Raw genomic sequence first — 27,945 nt, 5'->3', positions numbered from 1 at the left:
TTTTAAGGCCAGGACAAAATTGCTCAAACATGATCATAGCAGCAGTAAGACTTGAACCCACAGTTTTGACTATGCTTAACTTAGAAAGAAAATGTCTCTCATCTGAACACCAACATTTGGAGCATCTGAAGTTGCAGATCTACTTTATTGACACTGGTACAGCAGCAGAGTGACAGAAAATGTTTGTGTCCATAAGCAAATGGAAGAATACTTCCTACCAGTGTAGCTCTAGCTACCGCAAATCCACAGCTGGAAAGATACTTCGTTTAAGTTCTGGTTATCCCAGAGGAAGCTCATTTTTCACTTCCTAACACCACCTGGAAAGGAGAGGCTTTGTTTAGTCCACACATGTCAAGATGAGTCTTTTGTTCCCTAAAATCATCTGTCTCAACGCGCCACCCAGCTAGGATGCACAAGTGGAGCCCAGGTCAACGTAGCGGTGTCTGTAACCCTTAAGACCACACATCATCAAATGTCATGCTGTCGGACTGATGGGTTGAAATGGAGAAACATATCTGTTAGTTTTTCTGAAGTGCTGCTTTACTGTTGCAGTGCTTAAACAACCTGCACCCCCATCCTCTGGGACAAGGAGTATCCCAGCATTTCTAAAAGTGAATGTAAAGCATGGAAGGGAGTAAAAGGATGTATTGATCCATTGGATCTATTAAAAGATTTAGGCATTACAATGCTTAATTTTTAGGCCTCCCAGAGCAGAATCCAGAACTCATGCCAGGTGCCCAGGCTCCATATATACTACACAGTATCAGGCACCTCAAAGTAGGATCTAAAACTGTAGCATATTGCACAGTTGCCCATAGTCAGCATGTTCAACCTGCCTTTACCTGGGGATACCCCATAGGAGATATCTGAAATCTTGCCCCTGTCTAGGGGGGCATTCAGTTATAGATTCAGCATTCCCTCTATAAGGTAATCTCATGTCCAGAGACTTTGCTCAGGAACCTGGACTCAGCCTTCCAAGTGCTTCCCCTGGGGTCTTGGCAAGATACCCTGACAAGCACTGAGGAGTCAAAGCCTTTTACTGGAGCATGGCATTAAGTGACTCACTGAAAGTTGCACACCAGCCTCTGGCAGAACCAACGTCTATTGAGTCTCAGGCCAGAGCCTTCAGGAGAAAGCATGTTCCCCATAGCGTCTCTTCTAGAGTTAAAATGCTGTACAAGTAAGAGGATGCTGCGGGTAAGAAGAAGGTAACCTGGAGCCAAGGTTCCCCATTTCCTGGATATGTGCTCTAGGCACTAGTAATTTTTCCAAAACATGGACTGAGGGTATTTTACCTCCAACCACAAACTGAGCTAGACTAGTGCAGTCAAAAGGTGTTACACCTGCTCAGATCACACTAGGAAAAATAGGCTCTAGATCTTGTACCAAACAGTCTTGGGTTGGAGATAGACAACTGCCCAGGAAGCTCAGCTAAGGACACAGTGCTGCTGCATATTTCTCAATCAGAACGTTAATTCTGCCTAAGGCTCTCAGGAAGTTGTTTTAGGAATGCTCAGTTAGGTTGGCTCTCATTAGTTTCACTTTATGAGGCAGTTTCTCAAATCTGAAACGAATGTGATGAAACTAGCCAGAAGGCTCATGCTTGGCACCAGAGCCTGAAATGCCAGAGTCATAGAATCATAGTATCACAGAATGGGCTGGAAGGGACCTTCAAAGATCACCTAGTCCAAAACCCCTGCCATGGACAGGGAAATCTTTCACTAGATCAGGTTGCTCAAAGCCCCGTCCAACCTGACCTTGATCGCTTCCAATGATGGGGCATCCACAACTTCTCTGGGCAACCTGTTCCAGTGTCTCACCACCCTCATCATAAAATATTTCTTCCTTATGTCCCACCTAAACCTACCCTCTTTCAGTTTAAAACCATCGCCCCTTGTCCTGTCACTACAGGCCCTGGTAAAAAGTCTTTCTCTGTCTTTCTTATAAGCCTCCTTTATATATTGAAAGGCCAGAATAAGGTCTCCTTGGAGCCTTCTCTTCTCCAGGCTGAACAACCCCAACTCTCTCAGCCTTTCTTCAAAGTCCCTTCCTTCCAGAACTGTCCTTTCTGAGTGACGGCTATACCCACCGGCAAGGCACAAATTTACTGCTTGACTTGCTTGAGCAAACAGTACAAACTGCACACCTGCCTCCTGCAATAAAGGCTTACCTTTGTAGAAGGGGCTTCTCGGGTTTTAGCCCTGAGCTTGTTTACTTGACTCTCAGCAATATCTGCCCTTTCCTCAGCCTCTTCTAGCTTATGCTGTGCTTTTCTGAATTTGGAGAGATTAGTATTGGCTTGTTCATCCTGAAATGGCAGAACAAAAGGAACTAAAAACCATCTGGCAACATGCTGGGGCACAGAGCCAACTTTTAAACTGACAGTCCTAGAAAATGGTAAATAAGTATTTGCTTCAGTTTAGTGACTCACAGCTTCCTCAGCTTGTCTTTTGTAGGATTTGATTTTCATCTGCAGTTTATCTACCAGATCTTGTAACCTCATCATGTTCTTCCTGTGTTCTTCATTCTGTGGAAAGGGAATGTGCAATTATACGTCCCTGGGAGACAAAACATCAGGAGAATTGCTTTCTATTTATACCCACCTGGAAAGTAAGCTCTTTGACACGCCGTTCATATTTGCGGATGTTTTTCATAGCCTCTGCAGATTGTTTATGTTCTTCTTCCAGCTCAGCTTCTAACTCTCGGATCTGGTGAATCAATCAACAATCGGCTTGAGCCCTAACACAGGACTCAGAGAAGAAAGGTGAGTTGACACCCACGTTCAGTGCTGGTACCCACCCTGGCCTCCATCTGCAAGAGTTGCTTCTTGCCTCCCTTCAGTGCCAACTGCTCAGCCTCACCCAGACGGTGCTGCAGGTCCTTCACTGTCTGGTCCAGGTTCTTCTTCATCCTCTCCAGGTGGGCGCTGGTGTCCCGCTCCTTCTTCAGCTCTTCTGCCATCATGGCTGCCTTGGAAGGGAGATGACACAAGACAACTGGAAGAATGTGAAAGAACAGTGCATGCTGTGCACCATCTGAGGATTTATTCCTGGTTCCTGCTGACCATTCCTGCCACCGCATTTCCTGCTTCATTTTTTTCTGTGACATGATAGTGGCAGAAATATGATAGGAAATAGTAGGAAAAAGGATGGGAAAATATCTGCCTTGCTGCACATGCAGAGCTTGGAACGACAGAAAGGGTGAATGCTCTATCCCACTGTATGGCCATTACTGCAACCTTCATTGACACCCAGGTGCCGTGGGGCAGAGCAGGAGGCACAGCAACGCTTGGGGACAGGGCATGGCACAGCTGAAAGGCTTCTCTGCATAACACACGTGGAGTGTGACGGAGTCTGCGTGCTGTGCCTTAGTGCATGCCCTATTATTGCCACAATAGCCTAGATGGCTAGTGTTACAAGACAGAAAATAGTTTAAAACAATCTATGTTATTTAAGACAAAACTAGAATATATTTTGCTCTGAAACATTTGATTCCTACACAAATTAAGCATTTTGGTGAAATACTGAGTGACATTACTTACAAATAATGTCAAATTCAACAAATTGCTTTGGCAGCAAAATACCTGAAGAAGTCTAAATTGAAAAATGTGAGAATAAAATAATGGCATTAGAAATTTTACATATATATAAAAATATCTGTGTGTGTATAATTCATTGTAATGCTCTATTTCTGTTTTAATCAAACAATACAAATGATCTAATTTTTTTTTCATTTTCATGAGCAAGTGGAGAAGTCTTCCTTCTATTTTAACTCCAAATAATGTTTTTAAGTGTTAAGATTTTGTTTTGGTCCTATGCATCAAAAATCATTAGCAGGTTGGGTCCCATGATACACCAGCCCTATTGCCTGGCTGAGCTTCACTGGCCTTGCACAGGAAGGCAGATATAGCACCAATTTTGAATGGAAATTCACAATTCTCATTTGAAACGTTCTTAAATAGAATTTTGAAAAGATAAATATTTAAATACATTAGACACTTCACTGGTTTCAATACTGCAGGATTTTTTTGTAGTTTGCATTTTCATGCAGCACTTGAGAAAGTTATTTGTTTTAGACTGACTAAATGTGGGTTTAGTTCATTATGATGACAACAGCCCCAATAACTCATCTGTCAGCAGGACAAGTTCCCCATTGCTCTAATCCTCCTCTGACACATAGCCTCTTCAGCCAGGCTCACAGACTGGTTCTTTGTCCAACTTGTGACAAGAGTATTGACATTAACTCCCAGCAGCAATGCCTTTGGGGAGCCCTGAAAATTCAAAGAGAAAAACACAGTAACATCCTCACATCTGTGATTGCCTTCTTTGCTCTTTCTTCAGCATTTTTTGCTTCATTAGTAATATCTTCCATCTCAGTTTGGATTTGTGCCATATCAGTTTCAAGCTTCTTCTTTGTATTAAAAAGGCTGGTGTTCTATGAAGGAGAAAAAGAGAGGTTTCGAGTGTCTGTCTTTGGTCTCTTACACATAGAGCCCATGAATTAGTATTAATTCTTCCTCTGTGAGTCTCTGGACCCAAAAATATCTCTGTCTTAGCAAACTACCTGAGTATGGAGGAGCTGCACACGTTCAGTGGCATCCAGAAGCTCCTGCTCAGCCACTTTCCTCGACTGCTCCGTCTGCTCCAGGGCTGCCCGTAGCTCCTCAACTTCAGCCTGCAACAGGCTTGCTCTGCGCTCCACCATGGCCACCTGCTCCTTCAGGTCCTCCTGTGTCCTGAGAGCATCGTCCAAGTGCAGCTGCATGTCCTAAATATGAAGAGCCAATTTTGTTCTAATGAATTTCTCGGATACTGTGCTTAAAAATAAATCATCCAGAAAGGTAAACCAAGACCTTGAGAACTCCCTGGAAGCTGTGCAGGTGTTTCTGTGCCTCGGCAGCCTGGCGGTTGGCATGGCTCAGCTGGACCTCCATTTCATTCAGGTCTCCCTCCATCTTCTTCTTCAGCCTTAAGGATTCACTTCTGTTCCTGATCTCAGCATCCAAAACACTCTGCATTTTCTCCACAGTCCTTTGATGGTTCTTTTTTAACTGGCTGATCTCCTCATCTTTCTCAGCAATCTTTCTGTTGATTTCTGATTTAATCTGAGTCAGTTCTTGATTGACACCAAGGATTTTGACCTCTTCACGCTCAAGAGCTGCCTTTAAAAGGAAAAGGGGAAAAACAAACACAAAAGTAATATTTCAGAGCACAGAATCATTCTGATGTCACTCAGTGACTTCACACAAACTGCTAGTTTGTGGCAATCAACCTTGCACACAGCCACTGCCCAGGAGAGAGCACAGAAAGCTGTTCAGACTGCTCTCTACTTGTTCCAGTAATATTTAAACTAACTCACCTCTGCCTCTTCCAGAGCTAACCGCAGCTCAGATTTTTCTGCTTCAGCTTGCTTTTTGGCTTTCTCAAGGTCTCTGATCATTTTGCCATTTTCAGTAATTTGTTCAGTCAGATCAGCTATTTCCTCTGTGAGATAAGAATGACATCAGCCTGTGGTAGCCAGAGAAGCTGAACTCTATGCTTTGTGACTGTGTTCAACACCTCTTTTGTATACCTGCATATATACACATGCATACACATATGTACGTGTATACATGGTTGTATATGTGTATGTATATGTATGTTCAGATAAAAACAGATAGAGCGAACTCATGCAGGATGACATAAACATGGGGGCATTGGTGTGGTTTCACAGCCCTCCTTACAGAGAGCCTGGAAGATACCTGCATGTGTTTACGTCTCTGGATAGGCCATCAGGGTAACACTATAGGTCTTGTCATCATAGGTTCACAGTGTATCTGTAGAATTCACTTTCACAAGCTATACAGCCTCTTGAGGGCATCACCTTTATCTGGGAGTGGCACCTAAATGCCCTTGATCTTACATCTCTGCAGCAGATAATGGAGAGCCAGGACATTTGCTTTAATAGCTTAGTCACTTTACAAACTTGCTTGACAACTTTTGGCGAGACATTTATATTCTCCAATAAAATGGAGAGAATAGTATTGACAGAGTCCTGTAACTTAGTGTACCTCGTGCAGACATGAGCGTGCTTGTAGAGCATGCCTTGTTGTGGTAGGACTGTGAACGGCTAATGCGAAACCAGAGACAAACACTTACGCTTGAGGGTCTTGTTTTCCCGTTTGATTGTTTCAAGCTGATCTAAGGTTTCCTCATAGGCATTTTTCACTTTGAAAAGCTCAGTGTTCAGTGAGCGCGACTCTTTAGAGAGAGCTTCCCGCTCCAGCTGGCTCTCTTCATACCTTCCCTTCCATTCTGCCCCAACCTGAAAGACATCATGTTTCATTCCCTGCTAGTACTGAAAATGTTATTTTATTTGTGGCTATTTTCTGTACTAGATAAATACCGCAGTCTCTGAAAACAGGACAAATTCCTATTGCCATGCTCTAGAGGAGCTTATAACTGTTAAACTCAACTTGATTTCAGTATTGACTTAAGTAGGGAGTATTAGTTTGGCCTTCTAGGAAGGCTAGACTTAAAAGATACCGTGCTCACTTATCACCTTATCAAGGTTCTGCTGTTTCCTGTCAAGGGCAGCTGCCAATGTGTTTGCTCTCTCTATGTCCACTGTCAGATCCTCCACCTCCCTCTGCAACTTCAACTTCATCTTCTCCAAGGAGGCACACTTTGAATTCACAGTCACCACCTGCTGCCCCGCTTCCTGGAGACGCTGAGAGAGTTTCTTCCTTAAGGAATATAAATAAAACAAGCATATGATTCAAAAAATAAGTGTATTATGTACATAATTTAATGAGTACAGTATCGGAATTCATTTTTTAATTAAGTGTATATGCAAACCCCAATAAAATAATTTAGGAAAATAATTTAGGTCAGGCTACTGAAAGTAGGTCTATGTTCTGCACAATGTACATAACATCTGGACAGTGCATCCCATCTATCATGTACTTGGCCTCCTCCAGCTCCTCCGTGCGCTGAATAGCGTCCGTCTCGTATTTGGTTCTCCACTGGGCCACTTCGCTGTTGGCCTTGGACAGGGCGCGCTGCAGCTCCCCCTTGGCTTCCTGCTCCTCCTCATATTGTTCCCGGAGCAAGTCACAGTCGTGGCGAGCAGACTGCAAGGCGTGGGCCAGGGCATTCTTGGCCTAAAAATTACCCATAATATCATGTAGTTATGCTAGCTGTGACCAGCAGGTGACCCCATGACCTTGCACACTAAAAATATGGTCACTGCAGCTTGGGCAGAAGACAAACGGCCAGAGATTTATAAGTGCTCAGGCAGCTATCTTCAGCTGCAACCAACTTATCTCAGCTCTACCACTAGAAAAGAGCAAGACTGATGCTCTCACCCTGGCATATGCTGTAGCTTTTCTTCCCTGGGGCTATAGAAGCAAAAGAAATCACATAGAACATGGCTTTAAAGTTAAAAAACATGCGAAAAAATTAACCAAAGTGAAACCACTTTCAATGTGTCAGAGACCTCCTTAGCAAAGACTTAAACACAGTGCTCACTGTACACATTCTGCCCAATAGTAATTTTATTGTGTTAGACTATAGGCAACAATACTTACAAACTTCCAAAAGTGTTTTTTAAATGAACTGAGGCCCTGATACATTTTGAAGCCTTAGCACGTGCTCAGTAGTTAGCACTACCTTGATCTCTTCCTCTAGCTGCCTTTTAAGTTCTTCTATTTGCTGTGTAATTGCCTGCTTGCTTCTGGACATTTGCAATGTTATGGTTTCTTTCTCTTCGAGTTGACGGCTTAGTTCACCTGTGACAAGAGAAGATAAGTTTCCAGTACTGTCCAGATTAAGCATCCTGAAAATATTCATATATAAATAATAATCAGTAAGAGACAAGTGGAATCACACAACATTGTTTATCTTAACAGCTGTTACCTTTATGTATATACTTTTACCATTCTTATTTTACAATTCTCATTGCATATATTTTTTTACCGTTATCATCTTTACTCTTAGAGTAATGCAGGGCTTAGTAATGAAATTATGAGACAGATGTAAGTCTCCTCCAACACTTACCTATTCTACCTCCTTCAATGTTACTCCTATTCTGCTTTAATCATGAGTTTTACTGTTCATTCAGACTTCCACATACACATGCTTAATGCACAATTCTCTCAGCTTTAACTACTTAAGTGCATAGCACTTAGTTTCTCTACGGTTTCAAACCTTCCTTTCTCTTTCCTTTCTTGTTTGTTATCTTCTATACTGACATCCTTTTTTAAAAGAACATTAGGGAAATTGGCAATACTGTCTCTAGGTCTAGACGTTTCTCTTCAAGTTGTATCACTCTTTCTAGCTTATTCTGTGTTTTCTTCCCATTCCATTTTACCATACCTTCTACTAAACACTTTAATACTCTCCACCGCTTTGCACAGGTTTAGTAATTTATTCTGCTTTCCTACCCCTGTTATCAATATTTACTTGACCGCTCCTTTCTCTGTTCTTCCACTCTGGAAGATATAATACTTAGCAATATTCCTACTGATTCCAGGTAGGTTTCCCTACTTTTTTCCACACAGGCATTTGCAATATATAGTGTGGTGCATTTGGGCACCCAGTGCTACAAGGAACCTGATTCATCGTTGCTGCTGCCAGAGGACCAGAGCTACCTGTGCTCCACCAGGACTGGGTGACTGGCACATGGTATTTTGTCCTGCCCATACCTGAGCAACTCCCCATCGTCTCCCAACTTACGGATTGCTAGTGCTGCCAGTGCCATTTTCGCTTTACCTATCTGTTGGGCAATTTGACTTAAGGCAGTCATCAAGGAGGCCATATAATGATCCCTTGGTGCATGATGTTTAACCTGGCTAACAGCTGGTGTAGCACAAAGGCTAATCAGTTTACCTATTTCATTCCTACTTTTTAAATGTTTGAAGCAGATTCTAAAAGTCCAACCCACAACTGTACTTTCTTTCAGTGGCCCAAGGTCTGCAGCTATCTGTCTTACATCCTCTGGTGTCATTTCTTTTAATGTAACAATACCAGTTTGATCTGCAGTACCTCTCTGTCGTGGGATGGTGGCAGTAGTCATTGCATATGCTGCTATTACCAACTCCTCTTCTTTTTTCCATTCATATGTATTATCCCAATAAGTGTTTTCTCCTGACTCCCATTCTAATTTTCCATCACTTCCTGCAGATCAGCAGCTCTTTTTCATTTTTGCATCCCAATCTGCTTTTTACAAGCATCTGATTTTAGTTTCACATTTTTTATGATCAGTTGCCTTTGGAGCTCTCCCTTGCTCTGGGGTGAAGCATTGCACAGTATGTTTTAATCCTTCAAAATGCTTGTGTTGTTTTTCTTTCTTTTTCTAAATTCACTTGATTCTCTAATTCCAATTGTATCCCTTATAACATTTTTAAGCCATTAGATGATATTCCTTTTCTAAAGACAAATTTGCTTTAGAAAATTTGCTTAATTGTTTCTTTTAAAACACAATTTTCATGTTGAAGCAGTATGATTTTACTCTGTCACACTGGCTTAACTGACACAAAATGCTTTAACAGCTTGCCATAATTGGTCCTGTGATACAAGAGAGATCTCCTGAAGCTTAACTTCATAAGCTTTACAGTAACTGGAAAACATTTACTCTACATCAGCCTCTGTCCTGTGGGCTGAAGTAACACCTCTCTCCTTTCTTGGAGAGATGCTTATAGCCCATGCTGTCATCTCTAGAATTCTTGGGTCTTCCTGTAACCCTCCAATATCATCTTTTTCAGACTTTTCCTGAGCCATTTTAGATTTTTTCCTCAAGCTTTCAATTTCATGCTAAGATTTCCCTTGAGCACTATGCACAATGACGTTACAACAAACTGGTCAGATTTACAGAATCATCTTGCAAACAAGATCACTTCAAAAAGATCACTCAGAAGAAAAGAAGAAAGAATTTGGTTATGGTCTGTGTGTTCCCACATGACATTCTCCATCAAAAGGTGTTGTAAATTCCCTTTTCCCTGATAAGGGATGGAGATGGGGGAGTCACAGATTACAACCAGTATTTATTTGAACACCTTTTATTAATTAAGTTGCTACAGTTATTAGCCTCGAGCTGTTATCATTAATGCCAGGCAACTTTGAAGACAGCACATTCACGTATTTCTTCACAGCTCACTCACACACACACATTCACCCATCTCTCCCTAGTAGGAGCAACACCTGGAAGGCCACCCCCAGTTCTTTGCTCAGAAGCAGGGGATCATACTGACGGGCCAGTGCTTGGTCAGAAAGACCCTCAGGGGCTCCTGTTTTCATCAGGTGGTATGTATAATCCTGTAGTCTTTGCACAACGGCAGCCACCACTCTCTTGGATGTGGTCCCAGTTATACAACCCATTGTTGACGCTGGTGTTTGCCAGTGGTCTTGGGCTGATTTGACAGGTCTTGGTGTTCTGAGTTTGGCAGTTCTTGTGGATTCATCAGGACCACTAGCCTCCAGAGATTACCAGATTTTGGGAGACTTTCACGTGCTATGCCGCCTTTGGTCCGCTGTTTCCTTGTAACTATATCTCCATCCACATACAGATGTGCCTATAGAGCTCGTTCACATAAATTCATATAAATTCACATAAAAAGGGTTTTCATGGCAGGTGTAGCCCTATGGCTCAGCTGCTAGAACAGTATATGTCAGCACTCCCTGATCTGCTGTTGGGTAAAATCCCTAAAATTCAGAAGGTTAGTTTAAGCCAATTCAGTGGCATTTTAATTTGAGATGTCTGACCTTGCAGTCAACCAGACCATTGAAGGAGCATTCACACTCGTCACTCACACTGTTCCAAGATGTCTGCGTGGGAGCAGTAACAAGCTTCATAAGGGAGCACACACACAGATACTGTACGCACAGTGAACATGTGCACTCTTGGAGGAGAAAGTGCAGTTCTAACAGGTTGCTCAAATCATTTGGGACTGTCCCAAATTCCCAGTCCCCCTGCATGGAACCAGCGAGCTATGTCACATCATTCTGGGAATCATTTACCTAAGCAAATAATGCTTGCAATTGGCATATGAACTTTAAAGTGTCACTCATGAACTAATTTCCTTTGATTTATTTCTAATGTTGTCTGCGCCTGTACCAATGAGTCTGGAAGTAGAATATGCACTTTGGGAACAATTAGTTCACTCATGGTACATGTCAGAGGGTCTCTCTGCTACTGAAGAGAAAAAATATCCCCTCAGCAGATCTTTGTGCCTTCCTTACCGGACTCTGTCTGGAGCTGGGCTTTTTGTATCACCATCTCATTCATATTTCTCTGGTTTTCCTCAAATTTGGCTTTCATATCTCTCATCTGGTCTTCCAGGGTGCGGCACATTTTTTCCAGATTAGCCTGAAAGAGAGTAAGAAAGTGGAATCTGTGTATGTGTGTTTGTATTGCATTAAATTCCCACCAGACAGAAATATTGCCAATTCAAGTATTTCACTTATAAAGGAACACCTTGGACTTAGTAATGGTCTCTGTACTACTGGCCAAGTCATCAATCTCCATCTTCAGCTCGCTCTTCTCCTTCTCCAGCTTCTGCTTCACTCGTTGCAGGTTGTCGATCTGCTCCCCAAGCTCAGCTGTGCTGTCCGCGTGCTTCTTCCGCAGGGCGGCAGCCGTGGCTTCGTGCTGCAGCGTGGCCTCTTCGAGGTCACGACGCATCTTCTGAAATTCTGCCTCACGCTTCTTGTTAAGTTCGGTTTGAGCAGTGGTGGCTCCTCCAGCCTCTTCAAGTCTTTCCCTGATTTCCTCAAGTTCATTAGCCAGCTCATTACAATGCTTCTCTGCTTTTGCACGCATTGCTTTCTCACTCATGGTCTCCTCTTCCAGCTCTGCAAGATGGGCCTATATAATGAGGAAATAGCACCTCAGGAATTAATAAGGGAACAGATAATTCAATGCTTAGGTTAACGCATAATTGCCATAGTAGAATACCAAGACCATTGTTTTGGAGACTATAAGCAAAACAAAGCCCCTTTGAATTTTACTGTTTTGCCATTGTAGGCGAAGGCTTACCAACAGGAAAAGACTTATGGATCAACTCATACTAACTTTGCCTCACAGCTTTCTGTTGTGTGGAGAAAATTATTACAACTTATCAAGGTAATTCCTGTGACTCGGTCAGAGATTTTATCAGTGACCAACTGTGGACAAGCATTATTCATGCTACTACAGTTTAAATAAGCAAACAGTAATGACGAAGTAGTTACATAAAGTCTCTTGCCTGCAATTCTCTGATCTTCTTCTGCAATTGAATAACTGAATTCTGCTGTTCCTCAACTTTATTTTGCATCTGGTGAAATTCAAAGTCCTTCCTGTGAAGGAAAAGTTCTTTTAATAAAAAGAAAATATGTCCAGTTAAAATCAAATAGTAAATTTGCCACTAATTTTTTTTCTCATACTTCCTTAATTTTTCATCTAAATGTTGTTTATCATTCTCCAGATCCACTATGTTTTCCTGGGCAAGTTTCAAGTCTCCCTCAAGCTTTCTCTTTTCTCGTTCAAGATCCATACAAACTTTTCTTTCCTGTTTTAAAGATCCTTCAACCTGTAACATAAACATATATAAAGATGACTGATGGAACAACTGAAGAATCTGCCCCTTCTCCTTGTGTTGAACATGCTTACATGGTTCACTTGTTGCTCCAGTTTGATCCTGGCTTTGGTGAGGGTATTAACTTTGTCCTCCTCAATTTGCAGGTCATCCAGTGCCTGCTGGTGGGCTTCCTGCAGGGCCTTCTTCTCCTTGACTAACTTCACAATAGTCTCATCCAAACCTGTCATTTCTTCAGTTAGATTTTTAACCTATTGTAAGGCAAAATACTTGAAGGTCACTAATAATTTTGGCTTTTATATAGGCTAGCGATCACACAAAGGCAATAAACCCGTTGCTAGACTACCGAAGAGACTTAATTAGTTGCATTATATGGTCAAACTATACAATCTCTCTGCTTATATATCAACCCTTCTGAAGTCACAAAGCAATTCTGAACTTTCATTTTAATGCATTTTTGCATGCTTATGGGTTGGTTTTCCTGCACAATAGAGGTGACCAAATTTAACACCAGGCCCGTAGATTTCCTTATACAACATTGTGTTATTGTTCAAGTTGACTGCACCTTTACATCTTATGTATAGACAGAGCAACTATTATTAAACATGCAAATGGCAGAAATAAAAAGTACCTTGTTTTCCGTGGCGTGCTTTTCCTTTTCAGCCTTGGCCAATGTTAACTCAAGGTCATCAATATCTTTCTTTAGCTCAGAGCATTCATCCTCCAGTTTCCTCTTTCTGGCTGCCAGATCAGCCTTTATCTCCTCTTCATCCTCCAGTTTTTCCATTACCTCCTTTATTCTTGCTTCCAGCTGGAATTTTGTTTTGATCAGCTGGTCACATCTTTCTTCAGCATCAGCCAAATTTTCATTTTCCTTTTTACAGAAAACAGAAATGCGTTTCATTGTCACACATTGGAACTGACACTTGCAGAAATCACCTGCTCATTATGCAATTGGAACATGAAATAACAGAATTTCCATTCAGCCCTTTCCTGAACACTCAGACAAAACTGATGTAATCTGAGGAGCCAAAAATGGTTTTAAATTACATACAGCCTGTACTTGCAGCTGCAGGTCCTTTTTCTCTTGCACCAGAGTCACCATTTTTTCTTCCAGTTCTTTCCTCTTGATTTCTGATTTAGCCAGTTCTTCTTTCGTTCTCTCAAACTCTCCCTTCATCATGGCCATTTCTTTCTCAGTTTCCACACTTTTTAACAGGGGTTTTATCTTGAAGTACAACTTCATCCAGGGCCAGTGCTTGACGTTCATGAATGCACGGATGTTGTACTGGATGCAGAAGATGGACTCCCTGAAAACAAAGCGATCCATCAGTACTGTGAAAAAAGCACTTCTTTGAGAAACCAGACCTCGCAGAAGACACACACCTTCGGTCTAACATTCTTTTCAATTCAAGTCTCCTGAGGTATCCTCTGCATAAAGCCTGTGTCTGTGTGATCAGTTGTCCTAAGCAATCATCTCGCATCTCTTCCAGGACACCTAGCAAACCTGCCTTGAAGAACACCTGCAATCAAAGATCAGAAATCAGTCATTGCTGGTCTTATATTTTAATGCAATGAATGATTTCTCATTGTGTGGAAAAATTAAATGTTTACCTTAGTGTGTCCAAATTTGTACTGAGTATGATCTATCTCAATGGAAGACAGCAACTTTTCACACGCCTTCTTGCTATCAATAAACTGTCCTTCTGGAATGACACCAGCATTCAGAAGGTGGTATCTGACAAAATAAAGGAAAAAAGCCTGTCAGTATCATTTTAGTGCACAGGATGCTACAAGAACAGCTGTCACTTTGAAGATACAGAGGAAGTCTGAGTCTGACTCACACCTCAAGCCTTAAATAGCAAACCAGAAGCAGGTCAGTTCAGTAGGTTCCCAGCATGTATTACGGCCCTCACTGAGACTGAGAGCATGAACGGTCTGTTCTCTGGACCTGAGAGACCCTGCTCACCTGTGTCACAGTCATTTACAGTAATCTAGGGGGCCAGCTCACTGGGTTAGCTGTAAATTAAAAAAATAAATGGATTTTAAGAATAGGGAGACTGCTGCAATTATCTAATCTGACCTCCTGTATAACACAGGCACACAGTCCTCCCAGTGCCTTGTTCACCCAGCCCCCATCTTCTGATTAATCTAGTACATATTTTAAAAAAAAAATAAATTTCAATCATATTTGAAGTCTTCAAACCTTGAGAGTGTCCCAGGTAAGCTATTCACCCTCACTGTAGGAAAGGTATACTTCACTTCTACTTTGACAACATCCTTTTTCAGGTCCCACCCTTGGACTCTTGCTTTGAGTCTGTCTTTTAGATGACAGGTTCCTGCATATTCAGAAATCTTTACACCTGTAGGTTCTCTACACCACAAACAAATCATCTTTAAACATACAGTTTCATGAGTTAAATAGTTTGATTTAAATCTCTCGCTGCACTTGAGTTCACATTTATCCTGTAGCTCTTTTCTGAACCATATCCAGCTTCTCGCATTCCTCCTGAAACATGTAAACCAGAATCACAGTATCTAGCAATGGACTTCCTAATCCTACGCTGAGAGATTATCCCACCCCCTATTCTTTTCAGCATGCCTCTGTTTACCCATACACAAATCTGCCCACCCACATCACTGCCTGGGGAACTCTTCTTCAGTTAGTGCCCAAAATGCCACTTCTACCCTTTTCAACGTCCCTGCTCTCCAGGATACCCTTTTCAGTGCTGTAAGCGTGGTGTACTTTCTTTGTCCTTAGAGATCTGACCCTACATTTGCCTTTGTTCAAATACAACAAGCAGATGACCCCATCTGGGTTGCCCTAAATTTAGCAAACCTTTATAAATGTCTTATTTGCATGGCAGTTCCTGAGTTAAAATTGTTTTGTTGTTTGTTTTTTTAATCTATAAATTAATGTAGCTAAGGTACTATAGAAATGTTAGCATGTAGAAATGTTAGCCCTTTACAAAATGAAAGTGCCATGTGGAACTAATTTAGGTGTCCTGCTGAAGTCTGTTTTGTTAATGTAGCTACATTAGCCACTCAAGCTTGTAATTTCATCAAAAAAGTGGTATCAGGTTTAACACCATTTCCTTTCAGTAAAGCCATTCTAGTCAGAATTCTTCAAACAATCTTCAAACTTCTACTAGATAGTGGATGAATATAGGATGTGATATAGACCACCCTACATATTTTTGCTGAAACATGCTTGTGTCAAATTTGGGAATTTAAGCAAAGAATACCCAAACATTCAGATGAACATAAATGAAGTGAAAATAGGTTTTGGCATACAGTATTCAGGAAGGCATTTGGGTGGACACTGCCCACACAGACCCTGCTATTAGATATGTCTTCATACTTTCTATAGTTGTTAAATATTAAAATAGTCTTTTCCTAAGAACTATATCATTGACTTGTTTAGCAAGACTCTTCTCTCAAATGAATTGGGCTCGATGCAAACACAAGAATGTTATTACAGACCTTTGTTTAAAATCCCCATATAATATCTTGTTAGGAAATCCTTTCCTGCAGATTCGAATGCCTTCCAGAACACCATTACATCTCAGCTGGTGCAGAACAAGCTTGTGATCCATCAGGCCTATGACAGAGCAACATGGGGATATATTGATTTTTCTAGCATTGGTCAATTGGTCTTTCTGCCAAGTTCTAATCTATGTTTTATGAATTACCTGGGGTCTTTGTTTCATTGGGAATGATACAACGCACAAAATGAGGATGAGTTGTTCGCAAGTTGGACATCAGCTTATTTAGATTTTCCTGTAAAAAAGAGATCATTTGCAATCTCTATATTACTGCAAGACATAATGCAAATATTCTCAATATGATTTGACTCTGACGAAAAATAAAAATTCAGAAGTTTTTCCTTACTCTTCTAGTGAATATTCTACAATCCTGTATAGGCATCAGCAAAGTAAATAGCTACTAACAGTGGATACAACTGATAAACTTTCCTCCCGTCTTAAAATGAAAATGTGTCCTTAGCGGTTAGAAGCTAATCATAAGAGCTATTAAACAGGATGAGGACAGAAAGAAATGAACGATATTCCGGGATACCAATAGTGGTCTTTCTTGATCAAATGAGCTGTTGATCAAATGAATTAATGGGTTGATTTGTTGTTTTTATTACTTAGATATATTAGTTAGGTATATTTAAAAGAGAATTGAGCCACAAAATCCATGTTTGTCTATGGCATCAGAAGTCATCTGCTCTGCAGAATAGTTTTTGTTAGCATTGCATTTCTTTAATCATCTCATGCAATAATGACCTACTCTGAGTATGGCCCACGTCACAGCCAGATGGATGCTGCACTCCTCATCCTGCCAGGAAGGGCTGAGCCTGTTCCTGGCCCCAGGATATAGATGTGTCACAGCAGCATCAAGGGGCTGCAACCTGTAATTTGTGTTGCCCACACTGACTGCAAGGCACCAGTTGCCACACAATGCCCTGTACTCAGAGAGACACATCCTGGAAGAAGCCAATTACAGCCAAATAAGGGAAGGATGCCCAAAGCCTTTGGGCTGTCTTGAAACGGTGCAACCTGATCAAAGCACATGCCTTCCCTTCTCCATCATCATCCTATTCGACCTCATGAGCAAAGCAGAATTCAAATTAACCTTTACCAAAGCCCAAAGGTAACTTTCAACAGTATCGTATGGCAACAGAGAAAGTGGGAAAGGTGAACTAGTGCAGACAGGTCTGACAGGATTGCCTTCTCGGCATTTTCTGCAGCTGGCCCATGCTGTGCCAGAGAACACACCTACCCGAAAGAGTACAGAGACAGTTTGGAAAGAAGAGCCCTTTTTCTTGGTTCCTTTCTTCTTGATATCACCACCTTCAGCTGGAAAATGAGATGACAGTCCAACTGAGGTACTGCTGTAGATCCCTTTGACAGCATTATAATCGTGCATCTAATACAGCACAAATACTGACTCAACACTGATTCAAGTCAGGTGATAGCTACAGTTGGAAACACCAGACAGGAGACATAATCCTCTGATCTTACCTTCATCTATGGAAGCAAAGGTGGCATAAAGACTGCATAAAATTTTCATAGATGATTTCTGATACAGCCCCACAACAGTTTCGTTCAGGGGGTCTTTGTTCTTCTCAAGCCAGCCAGAGATGTTGTAATCCACCATGCCAGCATAGTGCACCAGGGAGAAGTGGGCCTCAGCCTTGCCTTTGACAAGTTTGGGCTTCTGGAAGTTGTTGGACTTGCCCAGATGTTGGTCATAGAGCTTGTTCTTGAAAGAGGTGTCAGTTGCCTTGGGGAACATGCACTCCTCTTCCAGGATGGAGAAGATGCCCATGGGCTGAATAGAAATAAGGTGTTTTCAAATAAGATGAATTCAAGTTATTATAATATGGAATGAAAGAAATGCTAAAATTAAAGTACTGGAGGTATTCTATAGAGAATTAGCTTGGGAGGAGCAGGTAAGCAAGATTTTTTCTGAACAGCTGGCAAAATATTCAAAAGCACCAGATTTTCATAAATAGGTGAACTACCCAGACATCGGCTGGAAAACAAAGCAAGCCAAGCAAAAACTGTGCACTAACTTCTTGGAATACAGTAGTGACTTCTCCTTATCCAGAAGGAGGAAAAAGCAAACAGACATGAGGCTTTCTAACATTTGAATTTAGCTGAGAGGAAAACCTGAGGAGGAACCAATATGCAAAGACAGAAGACAACTGGGGTAAATATGACAATGAAATGACAATTTATAATGATGTCGAAGACAGACAGAAAAGAGAAATAAAAGCAATGTCTTTTTAGAAGGCAGAATACATTTCCACTCAGTGGATAATTAATCACAAGGGTTATGTTTAAAGGAAGGGAGGAGGTAAGCAGATCTGGAGCTTCACAGAGAGAGTGTATTGAAGGCACTCAGTGCAAGGACTCCCAAGAACCCCTTCCAGATCTGATTTGTTTACGCACAAGCTGCGTAAGAAACTCACCTTTTCTATAAGCTCAATGCAGGCCGCCAGGTCCATCCCAAAGTCAATGAACTCCCATTCAATTCCTTCCTTCTTGTACTCCTCCTGCTCCAGCACAAACATGTGGTGGTTGAAGAACTGTTGCAGTTTCTCATTGGTGAAGTTGATGCACAGCTGCTCAAAGCTGTTGAACTAATATTTGAGTAAATGTGTTAATATTGTTAAACTGACTCAAATCAATTTATTTCGTAGAGATGTCAAGGCAAGGTCAGCCAGACTATCCCTGAAGGGTTTTGATAATAGCGTAAAACATATATCATGGGTGGTCCAGGCTTACAGAAAAGTTGTGCTGTGCAGCACATGGTTGATGTAGCCTACATTGGCGATGTTTTTGGGTGACCCTAATGTCACTAAATACAGATTCTGTGGGGAGGGAGACAGCAGCTTCATGCCTATGCTTCTGCTGTTTCTTTTCTCTTACAAAGTGGGTGATGGATCTACAAAGGCAGAAGCAGCTTCATAGAGATTTGCCCTGTTCTTGAGGGCTGCATTGGGGTGAGGAGGAGGAGGAAAGGTCAGAAAAGTCAAACAAAAGGAAAAAAGCGTTTAAAGACAGCCAGAAGTCTGAGAGTGCTATGTAAAACCAAACCTCAAAAATCTCAAAGCCAGCAATGTCTAAGACCCCAATAAAGTGCTGTCTTGGCAGCTTAGTATCCAGTTGTTGGTTGATGCGCATCACCATCCACAAGAAGAGTTTTTCATAGACTGACTTGGAAATGGCATTCACTGCCTGGTGCACCTGCAGGGAGATGGTTCACACAGCTGTGTCAGGGCACTGCTAGTGCATCACCAGAATAAAAAGCCCCTCCACCACGCACAGATACTGTCAGCCCACAAAGTGCACTAATAGGCCTTAACGGTCCTGACCATCCTCAGCTGTGACTTGCACCCTCTCCTGTCCCTGAGGGAGACAACTGTCCCTGCCGCTCCCTGACACTCACCTGATCCACTGTTTGGCCCTTCATGACATATTCATTTCCCACTTTCACCCGGGGATAGCACAAAGCTTTCAGCAAGTCTGCTGAGTTCAGGCCCATCAGGTATGCTGCTTTGTCAGCCTCTGTAAAACAAAAAAAATGCTGAAGGACTTTCTTCTTAGCTGGGACAGACAGAATGCATTGGAGCAAGCCAGAGCTCACTCTGAAACCTGGCAAACTGGTTGGCTTTACCCTATCTACAAAGCTTGACCAACATTCTCATTTACTTTTCCAAACAGCCTTGTAGGGCTGGTCCTCATGATTGAGAGGCTACAGCAGCCCCAACAGGTGTGGTAAAACCAGTGAGTGCATTGGTGATGGGACAAGAGTGTTTTTCCCTTCAAGCCACTTCTCCACAATGTCACCCAAGCAGAACAAGTCTGGATGTGTTACCAGAAACTGGCAAACACTACAGTTACATGTCCCAGGCACAAGTCCTTCAGCAGAGCCATCAGGAATAAAGTAGATGCAGAAAATGACTCTACAGGAGGTGGTAAGTTGAAGGTTGTACCTCCTTTTTACGTTCATCAAGGAACAACTGCTTCTTTCCTGGAAGACTCCTTGCATTTCTAGTGGAAACTGGTATGAAAACAGTTGGAAATATGTCTCTCCAAGCCATGAAGGTATTACCTTCTGTGCCAGCCGGCTCTGCCTGCTCGTCACATGGTCTCTGCTTGAACTTCATGTTCCCACAGTGCAGGATTGCCCCTGTCAGTTTGTAAATCCCCATTCTCTCATCAGGGCTGAAGCCCAAAATGTCAATGGCTGCCTGCACACCAGATAGATCAGCTGATGATAATGGTAGTGATGGTAAAAGTGATACTGTCTCTCCTTGCTAAATGTACTCACATCTGTTGCAACAAGCTCCTCCTGGTCATCAATGCTGGCCACAGAAATCTCCCCTTGGCTGATGAAGGGGTAGTCATACGGGTTGGTTGTGACGAGGAGCATCTCTGAAAGGCAAATGAAGGAGTGAGAGCCAGATCCTGGCAATGAAAATGGAATAAAGGCTCAACAAGGTTTCACAGGCTCTTTTTCCTTCTTCATCCCCAAACTCTTGGTTTTCTATTGAGACAAGAAAGACAGAGTAAAGCCATTCATTTGCTTTCCACTGGATGAGCAGAACGTCCCGGGCAGGTTCTCGGTCCTACCAGTTTAATATGCTGTGAACTGGGGGCTAAACATTCAGCACTGGCAGACAAGGAACAAGGGTCATCCAACAGCTTCTAAGAAAGATACTTTTAGGTAAGACTCGTATGTGCTTATCCTCATACACGACATATACTAATCCATCCTGAATGCCCCTTGCACCCGCTGGGGTTGTGTGCTGGTGCACATAAGTAATACAAACATGTGTGTTTATCTCCATCTAATTGAGGCCAAAATTCACAACTCATTTTCAGTCCTGAATCCTATGGCAGAGTAAGAGCAGAAGTGAAGGTGTGCAGATGTGCAGTGGGGTTGTGCAGTGTGCAGGAGAGGAAGCCCTCCATACACTGAAGATAAATCTGTGTCCTTGTACAGACATGCAGTCCCCTGGCACGCAGCAGTCTCTCTGGAAAGGGAAGAGGGAGGTGGTAAACGATGGGAGGGCACATAGTGGGAGGATGGGGATAGGAGCTCCACCTTGGGAAATGTTCTGTGGATAGTTGGGAGGGATGGACAGAGTGGAGTGAGGATGAGTGCTGAGTGTGTGGCAAAAGGGTTTGGGACAGATGCGGGGCACGGGTAGGGTATGCCATGGGAGTGGGAAGGGGGAAAAGACTGGAGGGGCTTTACTGGAAACAGGGAAGAACTTTTGCCCATATGATGAAGAGTTCAGATAGATGGTTTGTAGATCAGGATATCTGGCCATCCTGCACCCAGGGGATTTCTCACCTTTCTATTGAAGATTATTCACAGGATCTGGCCCATATAAGTTGGACTTTCCACACCAGCAAGAACAGCAAGGTGTAAGGCACAGTAAATTAGCCACCCCCGCACCTCACCTGCACACAGTTTGCATTAGAACTTACCCAGGGAAGATAAATTGGAGGTGGAGTAACCCCTAATGCAACACCATTACACAGAGGTAAAAGGGCTGTGTACAGCTTTGGTAACCCAGTCATTGTTGATGCTGGAATGCGGATGACATGAATAAGCACGTGATGAAAGCTTCAGTGCTTTGCACAGCCTGAGGCACCTGCCAAAAGGGGAAGCTGGGTGCTTGTGACACATGGCGCTAGGCCAGCAGGTGTCACTGGACCCTCTGTCGCTGAGCTGGCATATTTAGGGAAAAGTTTCCCATATTGATTTTACTGTAAAATGTCACCAGGTGATGTCTGTCCTTACCAAGCAGTTCAGGCTTCTTATTGGAGAGAATCTGGTAGAAGATGTGGTAGCTTCTCTCAGCTTTCAGCTGGAAGGTGACTCTTGACTTTTCCAGCAAGTCTGAAATATGTATGCACGTATAAATTTTTCAAGCTCTTCTTTACTTTATAGTAAAGCAGTAAGCCCACCTCATTTACTCACAGGTCTCAATGTCACCAGAGGCCAGTTTTCCAGAGGTACCAAAATGAATGCGAATGAATTTACCCTGGCAAGCAGACAAAAGGTAGTGGTCAGTGCAGCATTCTCAGGGTAACACGCCAGAGTGTTTTTCTCTCTTGAATCTCAGTGAAAGCATCTTTAAATCAGTCTGAATTATCTTAGATATTCAAAGATAGATAAAGGGGAACAGTTTGTCGCAGCCCACGCAGCTATGAGCATGAAACAGCTGTAAACACATCAGCATCTGACAAACAACCAAGAAATTTGTCAGAAAGAACATTTCTCCCAGCCCAGTGGCTCCCAGTTGCAAGTAACAAGCAGGTAAACAGGATTAGAAATGCAGGAGGGCAGAGAGAAACACAACGACTCACAAAGCGCGAGGAGTTGTCATTTCTCACAGTCTTGGCATTCCCGAAGGCCTCCAGCAGTGGGTTAGCACTGATGATTTGATCCTCAAGCGTTCCCTGCGAGAATATTTGAATAATTATTGAAAAACACCATGGGCTATGTGGTAGGAAAAAGTGACTATATTGCAGCTCGCCTGATTACATGTGCAACCATGTGACCTTCATTTCAGCTGTACAGCATTACTACAGCATCTTCTCGACTACAGCGCCAAGAACCAGCACTGTGTGTAAATGGCAAATAATTCATTTTTCTCTTATTCAGAACTTCTCCCCTGGTCAGAGCTGTCATCTCTCAGCCACAGGGACAGACTGGTCTGTGTGAAGAAACTGGAGCTTCCAATTCTTCCTGGACACCAATCCCCCAGACCTGGTTTCAGTCCAGGTGAAGCTACACCTGGGCAGCAACAGTGGCAGCTCTGGTGGCTTGTATCATATCAGCCCCTGGGCTTACTGCCTCTTGAGAGAGTGGCTGAAGCTAATAAAAGATATTTCATATTTTGAGGTAAATGTTTGTCACCAGTGCTGTCTGCAGCCACAAGTTGATAACATCATGAACTGCCCCTCTGCCAAGCCTTTCTTCCTCACACCTTCACCCAGGACTCCTTCTTCTTGGCTAGGTCCCCACTCCCTGCAATTGTCGCAAAGTACTGGATGACACGCTTCGTGTTCACAGTCTTCCCTGCACCGGATTCTCCTCTGTCAAAGGAAAGTTCAGAGTGAAGAATTATCTGCCCACTTTTTGTTGAAGACAAAGTTCAAAATGACAGATGTACTTACGTGATTAGGATAGACTGATTTTCATGATCTGTCAAAGGGAAAAAATAACTGCAGTCAGAGAAGCTGCAGGGAAAAGTGCTGGTTCTCAGGTAGTCCATGACCTAGTGCCCATCGAAGGGAAAGAAACAATCTCTGCAAGCAAAACTGAAAAGACGCATGGTCTTTTTCTCCTCCTCTCTTCCCCTCCCTGTACTCCAGTTTTTGTCTTCTGTTCTCCACCTTTGCTCCATTCCGCACTCTCCTCTTTGCTTCTGTCTTTACCATTCTTTACCTTTATTGCTATTTAATACGGGACAGGACTTGATTCAAACTAAACCCATCTATTTTGGTGAAAATATTTCTTCCAGCTCTGTTCTGAACCTATCTGCTGTTGCTTGAAGCCACGTGCTGGTGTACTGACTAGGGACTTCCCAGATAGTGTGTCCTATCCAACTGCAACTGCCCTTTGCAGTGGTTCCTGTTATGGTGCTTAGCTTAGTACTTAGACCAGAAATACAGATAATGTGCAGTACAATAGCACAGCACTTCAAAAATAAAAAATCTGTTTCAGGAGACAGGGAAAACTGTCTGGAGCTGGTCTTGCATCACCTAGAGATAAAATAGGCACATTTAATTTCACAGTACAATAGTTGGGAGCCTGGGAGCCCAACCAGATAATCTGCAACATGACACAGAACAAGGAGTTGGGGTAGCACACTGTAAGAGACGGCAAAGGCAACTGAGCCCATGGCAGATAAGGAATGGCATGTGGCAGAAGCAGTGTTTCTGACACAGTTTTTTTTCTATGAGTCTGGTCAAAACAGAAAAGCTCACCAGTCAGCATGAACTGATAGGCGTTGTCAGAGATGGAGAAGATGTGTGGAGGGGCCTCCTGGCGCTTCTTGCCTCGGTAGGCCAACACCACCTCCGGGTTGTACACCGGCAGCCGCTTGTAGGGGTTGACAGTGACACAGAAGAGACCCGAGTAGGTCTGTGAGGAAAAAAACAGAAAAGTGACTGAAGTCCATCTCCTGGCAGCTGGATTTTCTCCTTTGCCATGAGAGGGAACTTACATAGATCATCCAGGAGCTGTAGCGGTCCTTGAGGTTGTAGAGGACGGCAGGTTCATGCAGGTGGGTCAACATGGCCACGTCCTCAATTTTGTCAAACTTAGGTGGGTTCATGGCATATACATCATCAGGTTTGACAGTAACCGTCTATAATTCAGAAAGAGTTAAAAAGGAAACCAGGACACCCTGATTCAGCAACTCTTGATGCTCATTCCATGTGTACGCACAGAGACACAAACACAGAGAAGTAATAACATCTGTAAGGCTGCTCTAATTCAGATTTTCCTTTGTTTAACTGTGCAAAACAAGATATGGCTATTACAGGGCAGACACTGCTGCCAGCCAGGAACTCTACAACACTGGCAAATTTACAGGTTGTAAATTTACTATCCTGGAATTGCTACAACAACGCAGACAGAATTTGTGCTGGACCAGATCTTTCTACACATTATTGCTGCTTATGAACTTCAGGTCACTGCTGCTCATGGCTGTAATAGCCAGGGGCACAACTGCTGGCCAGTCTACCTTTCAGCCTCCAAGATTCACACTGCACAGTGCTGGAGAGACAGAACACTAACAGACAAGATTCATCAACAGCAAATCCTTCCTTGGAACAGATTTGTTCCACTCCCGCTTGCTGCCATTCCTAATTAAACAAAGGCTGTAGCTCTACCAAATAGCACCGTCTACTGGCTCACACTGTGGGTGACCATCCTGTCGCACAGCCAGAGCCTGTGGATATGCTGGGGGCGGGGGGGCAGATGTGCAGGAAAGCAGATGTACACAGATGGCAGCAGCTTATCTCGGCCACGCTGAACCATGAAGGAGCTTGAAAATCCTGTTGTCATTTCTCCAGATGGCTCTTCCCATTGCTTTTATCCATTGCTTTTATGCTCTAATTGCTGCTCCCATGGGCTGGTCCAATCCAAGGAGGAAGCAGTGTTACTGCAATCATATTCGATTCAGAAAGATTGAACACCATTTCCGAGCTTGGGTCCTGACTAGTGGAATGATCTTGGGCTTCTTTTGAGAAAGCAAGAATTACAGGCACAGTTTTCAAAAGCAACTTTGTGGTATGTGTCCCTAAATACCTTTCTAAGGTGTCCAAACACTTGAGCAATTAGGATTCAAGGAAAGTTTCCATATAGAACAAGAGATCGTGCATTAACTGCTACTCACAGGACATATCTGGGAGTCACTATAGAGGTTTATAGAGGTTTCTAACATAATGTCAGTTCAGTGCTCAGAAGAGGGCAGGAAGCTCTAAAATATTAGGAATTATTAGAAAAGAAAGGAAGAAAAGAAGAGAGTGTTATGTAGGATGTGTCCATCAGTTCATTCACAACTTCATTACTGATCACACCTCTCAGAAGGGATATAGTTGTACCAGAAATGATCCAGAGAAGAGAAACAAAGGTGGTCACAGGTACGAAACAGCTTTTCTAAGAGGAGAGCATAACTTGATTGGGATCTGGGGGTGAAAAGGAGACACTTTTGAAGCCTGCAAAGTCAGGAATAGCAGAGAGAACCATGGCCATAGCAAGGAAGAATAATTCACTTTTTCTCCTTGTGAAAAAATAAGCTGAAATTACCAGGCTGCATATTGCAGAGAAAAGGAAGCACTTCATACATACTCCAATTTTAAACTGTGGAAATCTTTCCCACAGGACATTACAGAGGCAAAAAGCTTGAATGGATATAAAAAAGCCAGCCCCCACGAAAGCAGGTCCTTGTACACAGTAGCCTGCTGCAGCCTCTGCTCAGTCACATACCTGTGTTTGCTGGAGGCTGGGGGTGAACCAATGGATGACTGCTTTATTCTTTATTTGCTTTCTTAAAAATCTTGTAGCACCTACTGCCAAGATGTTGGTTGAGGTGGTTCTTTGGGCTGCTGCAGCTATTCTTACAAAAGTTATCAGGACACAAGCTGCTAAGACATTTCAGCATTTTTGCAAGATTAACACCTTGGAGGCTCCTCTAGGAAACTGTTTGCAGCCAGTGACACTGATAATAATTTCACATGCAAAGGGGACTTTCAAAGTAGCTGCCTGCTCTGCTATCAGTAAAGGAAGGAATTTATCAGTGGATATGACAGCGTTAGATGAGAAAGGGTTAAAAGAATCGGTTGAGGAACAGTAAGACTGGCAAGGCTACAACCCAACCTGTTTCAGAGCACTGCTTCATCTTTAAAAGCCTAATCCAAGAATAATTATCCAATGGATACCTTCATCCCAGCATCCAGAGCAATACTTTCCTCTGGAGGCTATGCTGGTCCCAGTCAGAGGGCGGGGCAGGGCAGGGCAGGGCAGATTTCTTGCCTGAGCTAGTCTAGTGCTGTCTGTGCTCCTTGCCCTCCATAGCAGACCTCCTCGGGCCCTCAGCAGGGCAGGGAGGAGGGCCAGGAGGAATGCACTTACTCTGCCATCCTCTGTCTCAACAGTTATCTTCCCGTCCTGTGCAGCCTTGATCTTCCCTTTGGTGTACTCCACCTCGGGGTCAGCCACAAAGCAGTAGGTCTTGGCGTCAAATGGCTGGTTCTGGGCTTCTATTCTCTCCTTCTCTGATTTGCGCAGGTACGGTGCAGCCTCACCAAAAACCTCCATGCCAGCGTCTCTGCTCATGGCTGAAGCTGAAAGACAGACCCTGCTGTGGTGGTCCCCTGTGCGGTCCTTAGAGTTGAGCAGAGTGGAGCTGAACGTCCACCAGCCCTCCCAAGTTGGCTGCTCTGAAAGCACCCTTCCCATCTCTCAGATGTGTGCCACAAGGTCTTGAGGGAGATATTTGCCTTTCAAAGCTGGAATGTAAAAAAGCAACGAAGAAGAGCTCCCACCCTTCATGACCCCAAGGAAAGGGGATCTATGCCCAAAGGAGCAGGAGGGCTCCCTGGGGAAGTGCAGCAAAGGGGAGGGATCTCTGACAGATTCATGTAGTCCTTAAAAAGACTGAAGCCCTGAAGCCTGTTTTTCTTCCAGTTCTCCATTTATGATTTCCCCCACTCCCTTTTAACACAGAGCCTGTCCTTGTCCCCTGGTGGGCAGCTGTAGCGGGCAGGAATGGGCACGTGCCATGGCCCGTTAGAGCAGCTCATGCAGGGGGAAGAACGGGGACCTGCCCACAGTGAGTGCAAGGGAAGAGCCAGCTCATGCCATCTGGGCAAGCTATTAGTTCTCATGCCTTAAATTCTCACCTTAACAATCAGTCAACAGAAAGAAGGAAGGAACGGGCTGACATCTCTGATCTCTGAAAGACAAAGAGTGGAAGGTCAGTCTCCAGCTAAGCTACAGCCTCTCTGAAGGCCCAACACCTCTCACTTACTTACTGCGACCAACCACTCCAGTTGAGGACCAGCAAAGTAAACCGCAGATACCAGTCCTTCCCTACCCAAGGAATGGCGCAGCGGGGAATCTACAGCAGATTTCCCACCACAGTGCTACAGCCTTGCGAAGCTCCAAGCATGAGGAACAGCACCTGTGGCAGGAGCCCTCCACCCCTCTGCAGGTTAGTCACAGCATGGCCACGAGCACGCCCAGGGGATCAGGAGCCACCAACAAGGGCTTTTTCCCTGACAGCTTTTATAGACTCAGCCCCTTCCCTTAGCTCGGCCCCTTCCCTATATTTGGAAGGAAGGGATCGACAC

General features: G+C 43.3%; 2 protein-coding genes across 2 annotated transcripts; both read right to left on the bottom strand.

Moving 5' to 3' along the window:
• Positions 1–48: 48 nt before the first annotated feature.
• Positions 49–22,620, bottom strand: LOC143167984 (myosin-3-like; the record flags this gene model as incomplete). Its single annotated transcript, XM_076353985.1, has 34 exons — positions 49–317; positions 2,171–2,308; positions 2,432–2,527; positions 2,604–2,708; positions 2,800–2,970; positions 4,309–4,434; positions 4,564–4,767; positions 4,853–5,161; positions 5,359–5,483; positions 6,138–6,303; positions 6,541–6,724; positions 6,945–7,141; positions 7,650–7,768; positions 11,217–11,343; positions 11,452–11,841; positions 12,221–12,311; positions 12,399–12,544; positions 12,625–12,801; positions 13,182–13,424; positions 13,605–13,860; positions 13,937–14,073; positions 14,165–14,288; positions 16,034–16,151; positions 16,243–16,330; positions 17,336–17,457; positions 17,611–17,887; positions 18,531–18,701; positions 19,159–19,308; positions 19,511–19,629; positions 20,177–20,315; positions 20,396–20,499; positions 21,878–21,976; positions 22,058–22,121; positions 22,447–22,620. Coding segments are annotated over 34 exons (5,280 nt in total), but the record flags the coding sequence as incomplete, so codon positions are not given.
• A 313-nt stretch (positions 22,621–22,933) lies between these two features.
• On the bottom strand, positions 22,934–26,929 carry LOC143167982 (myosin-3-like). The gene is made up of 5 exons (XM_076353983.1): positions 26,726–26,929; positions 24,312–24,455; positions 24,073–24,229; positions 23,260–23,287; positions 22,934–23,178 (listed from the first exon to the last, which is right to left on the bottom strand). Exons 1-5 carry the CDS (start codon positions 26,927–26,929, stop codon positions 23,064–23,066), a joined length of 648 nt encoding a protein of 215 aa, XP_076210098.1. The 3' UTR covers positions 22,934–23,063.
• Positions 26,930–27,945: the final 1,016 nt, after the last annotated feature.

The sequence above is a fragment of the Aptenodytes patagonicus genome, chromosome 16, assembly GCF_965638725.1.
Source record: "Aptenodytes patagonicus chromosome 16, bAptPat1.pri.cur, whole genome shotgun sequence".
NCBI classification, from domain to species: domain Eukaryota; kingdom Metazoa; phylum Chordata; class Aves; order Sphenisciformes; family Spheniscidae; genus Aptenodytes; species Aptenodytes patagonicus.
This window is presented reverse-complemented; position numbering and strand designations above follow the sequence as displayed.

Coding starts and splice junctions, on each gene's coding strand:
- LOC143167982 (XM_076353983.1), bottom strand. CDS start 26,929: ATGAGCAGAGACGCTGGCATGGAGGTTTTTGGTGAGGCTGCACCGTAC. Junction 24,456..26,725: donor TTGAGACAGAGGATGGCAGA/GTAAGTGCATTC, acceptor TCTGAATTATAG/ACGGTTACTGTCAAACCTGA. Junction 23,179..23,259: donor AATCAGTCTATCCTAATCAC/GTAAGTACATCT, acceptor TTCCTTTGACAG/AGGAGAATCCGGTGCAGGGA.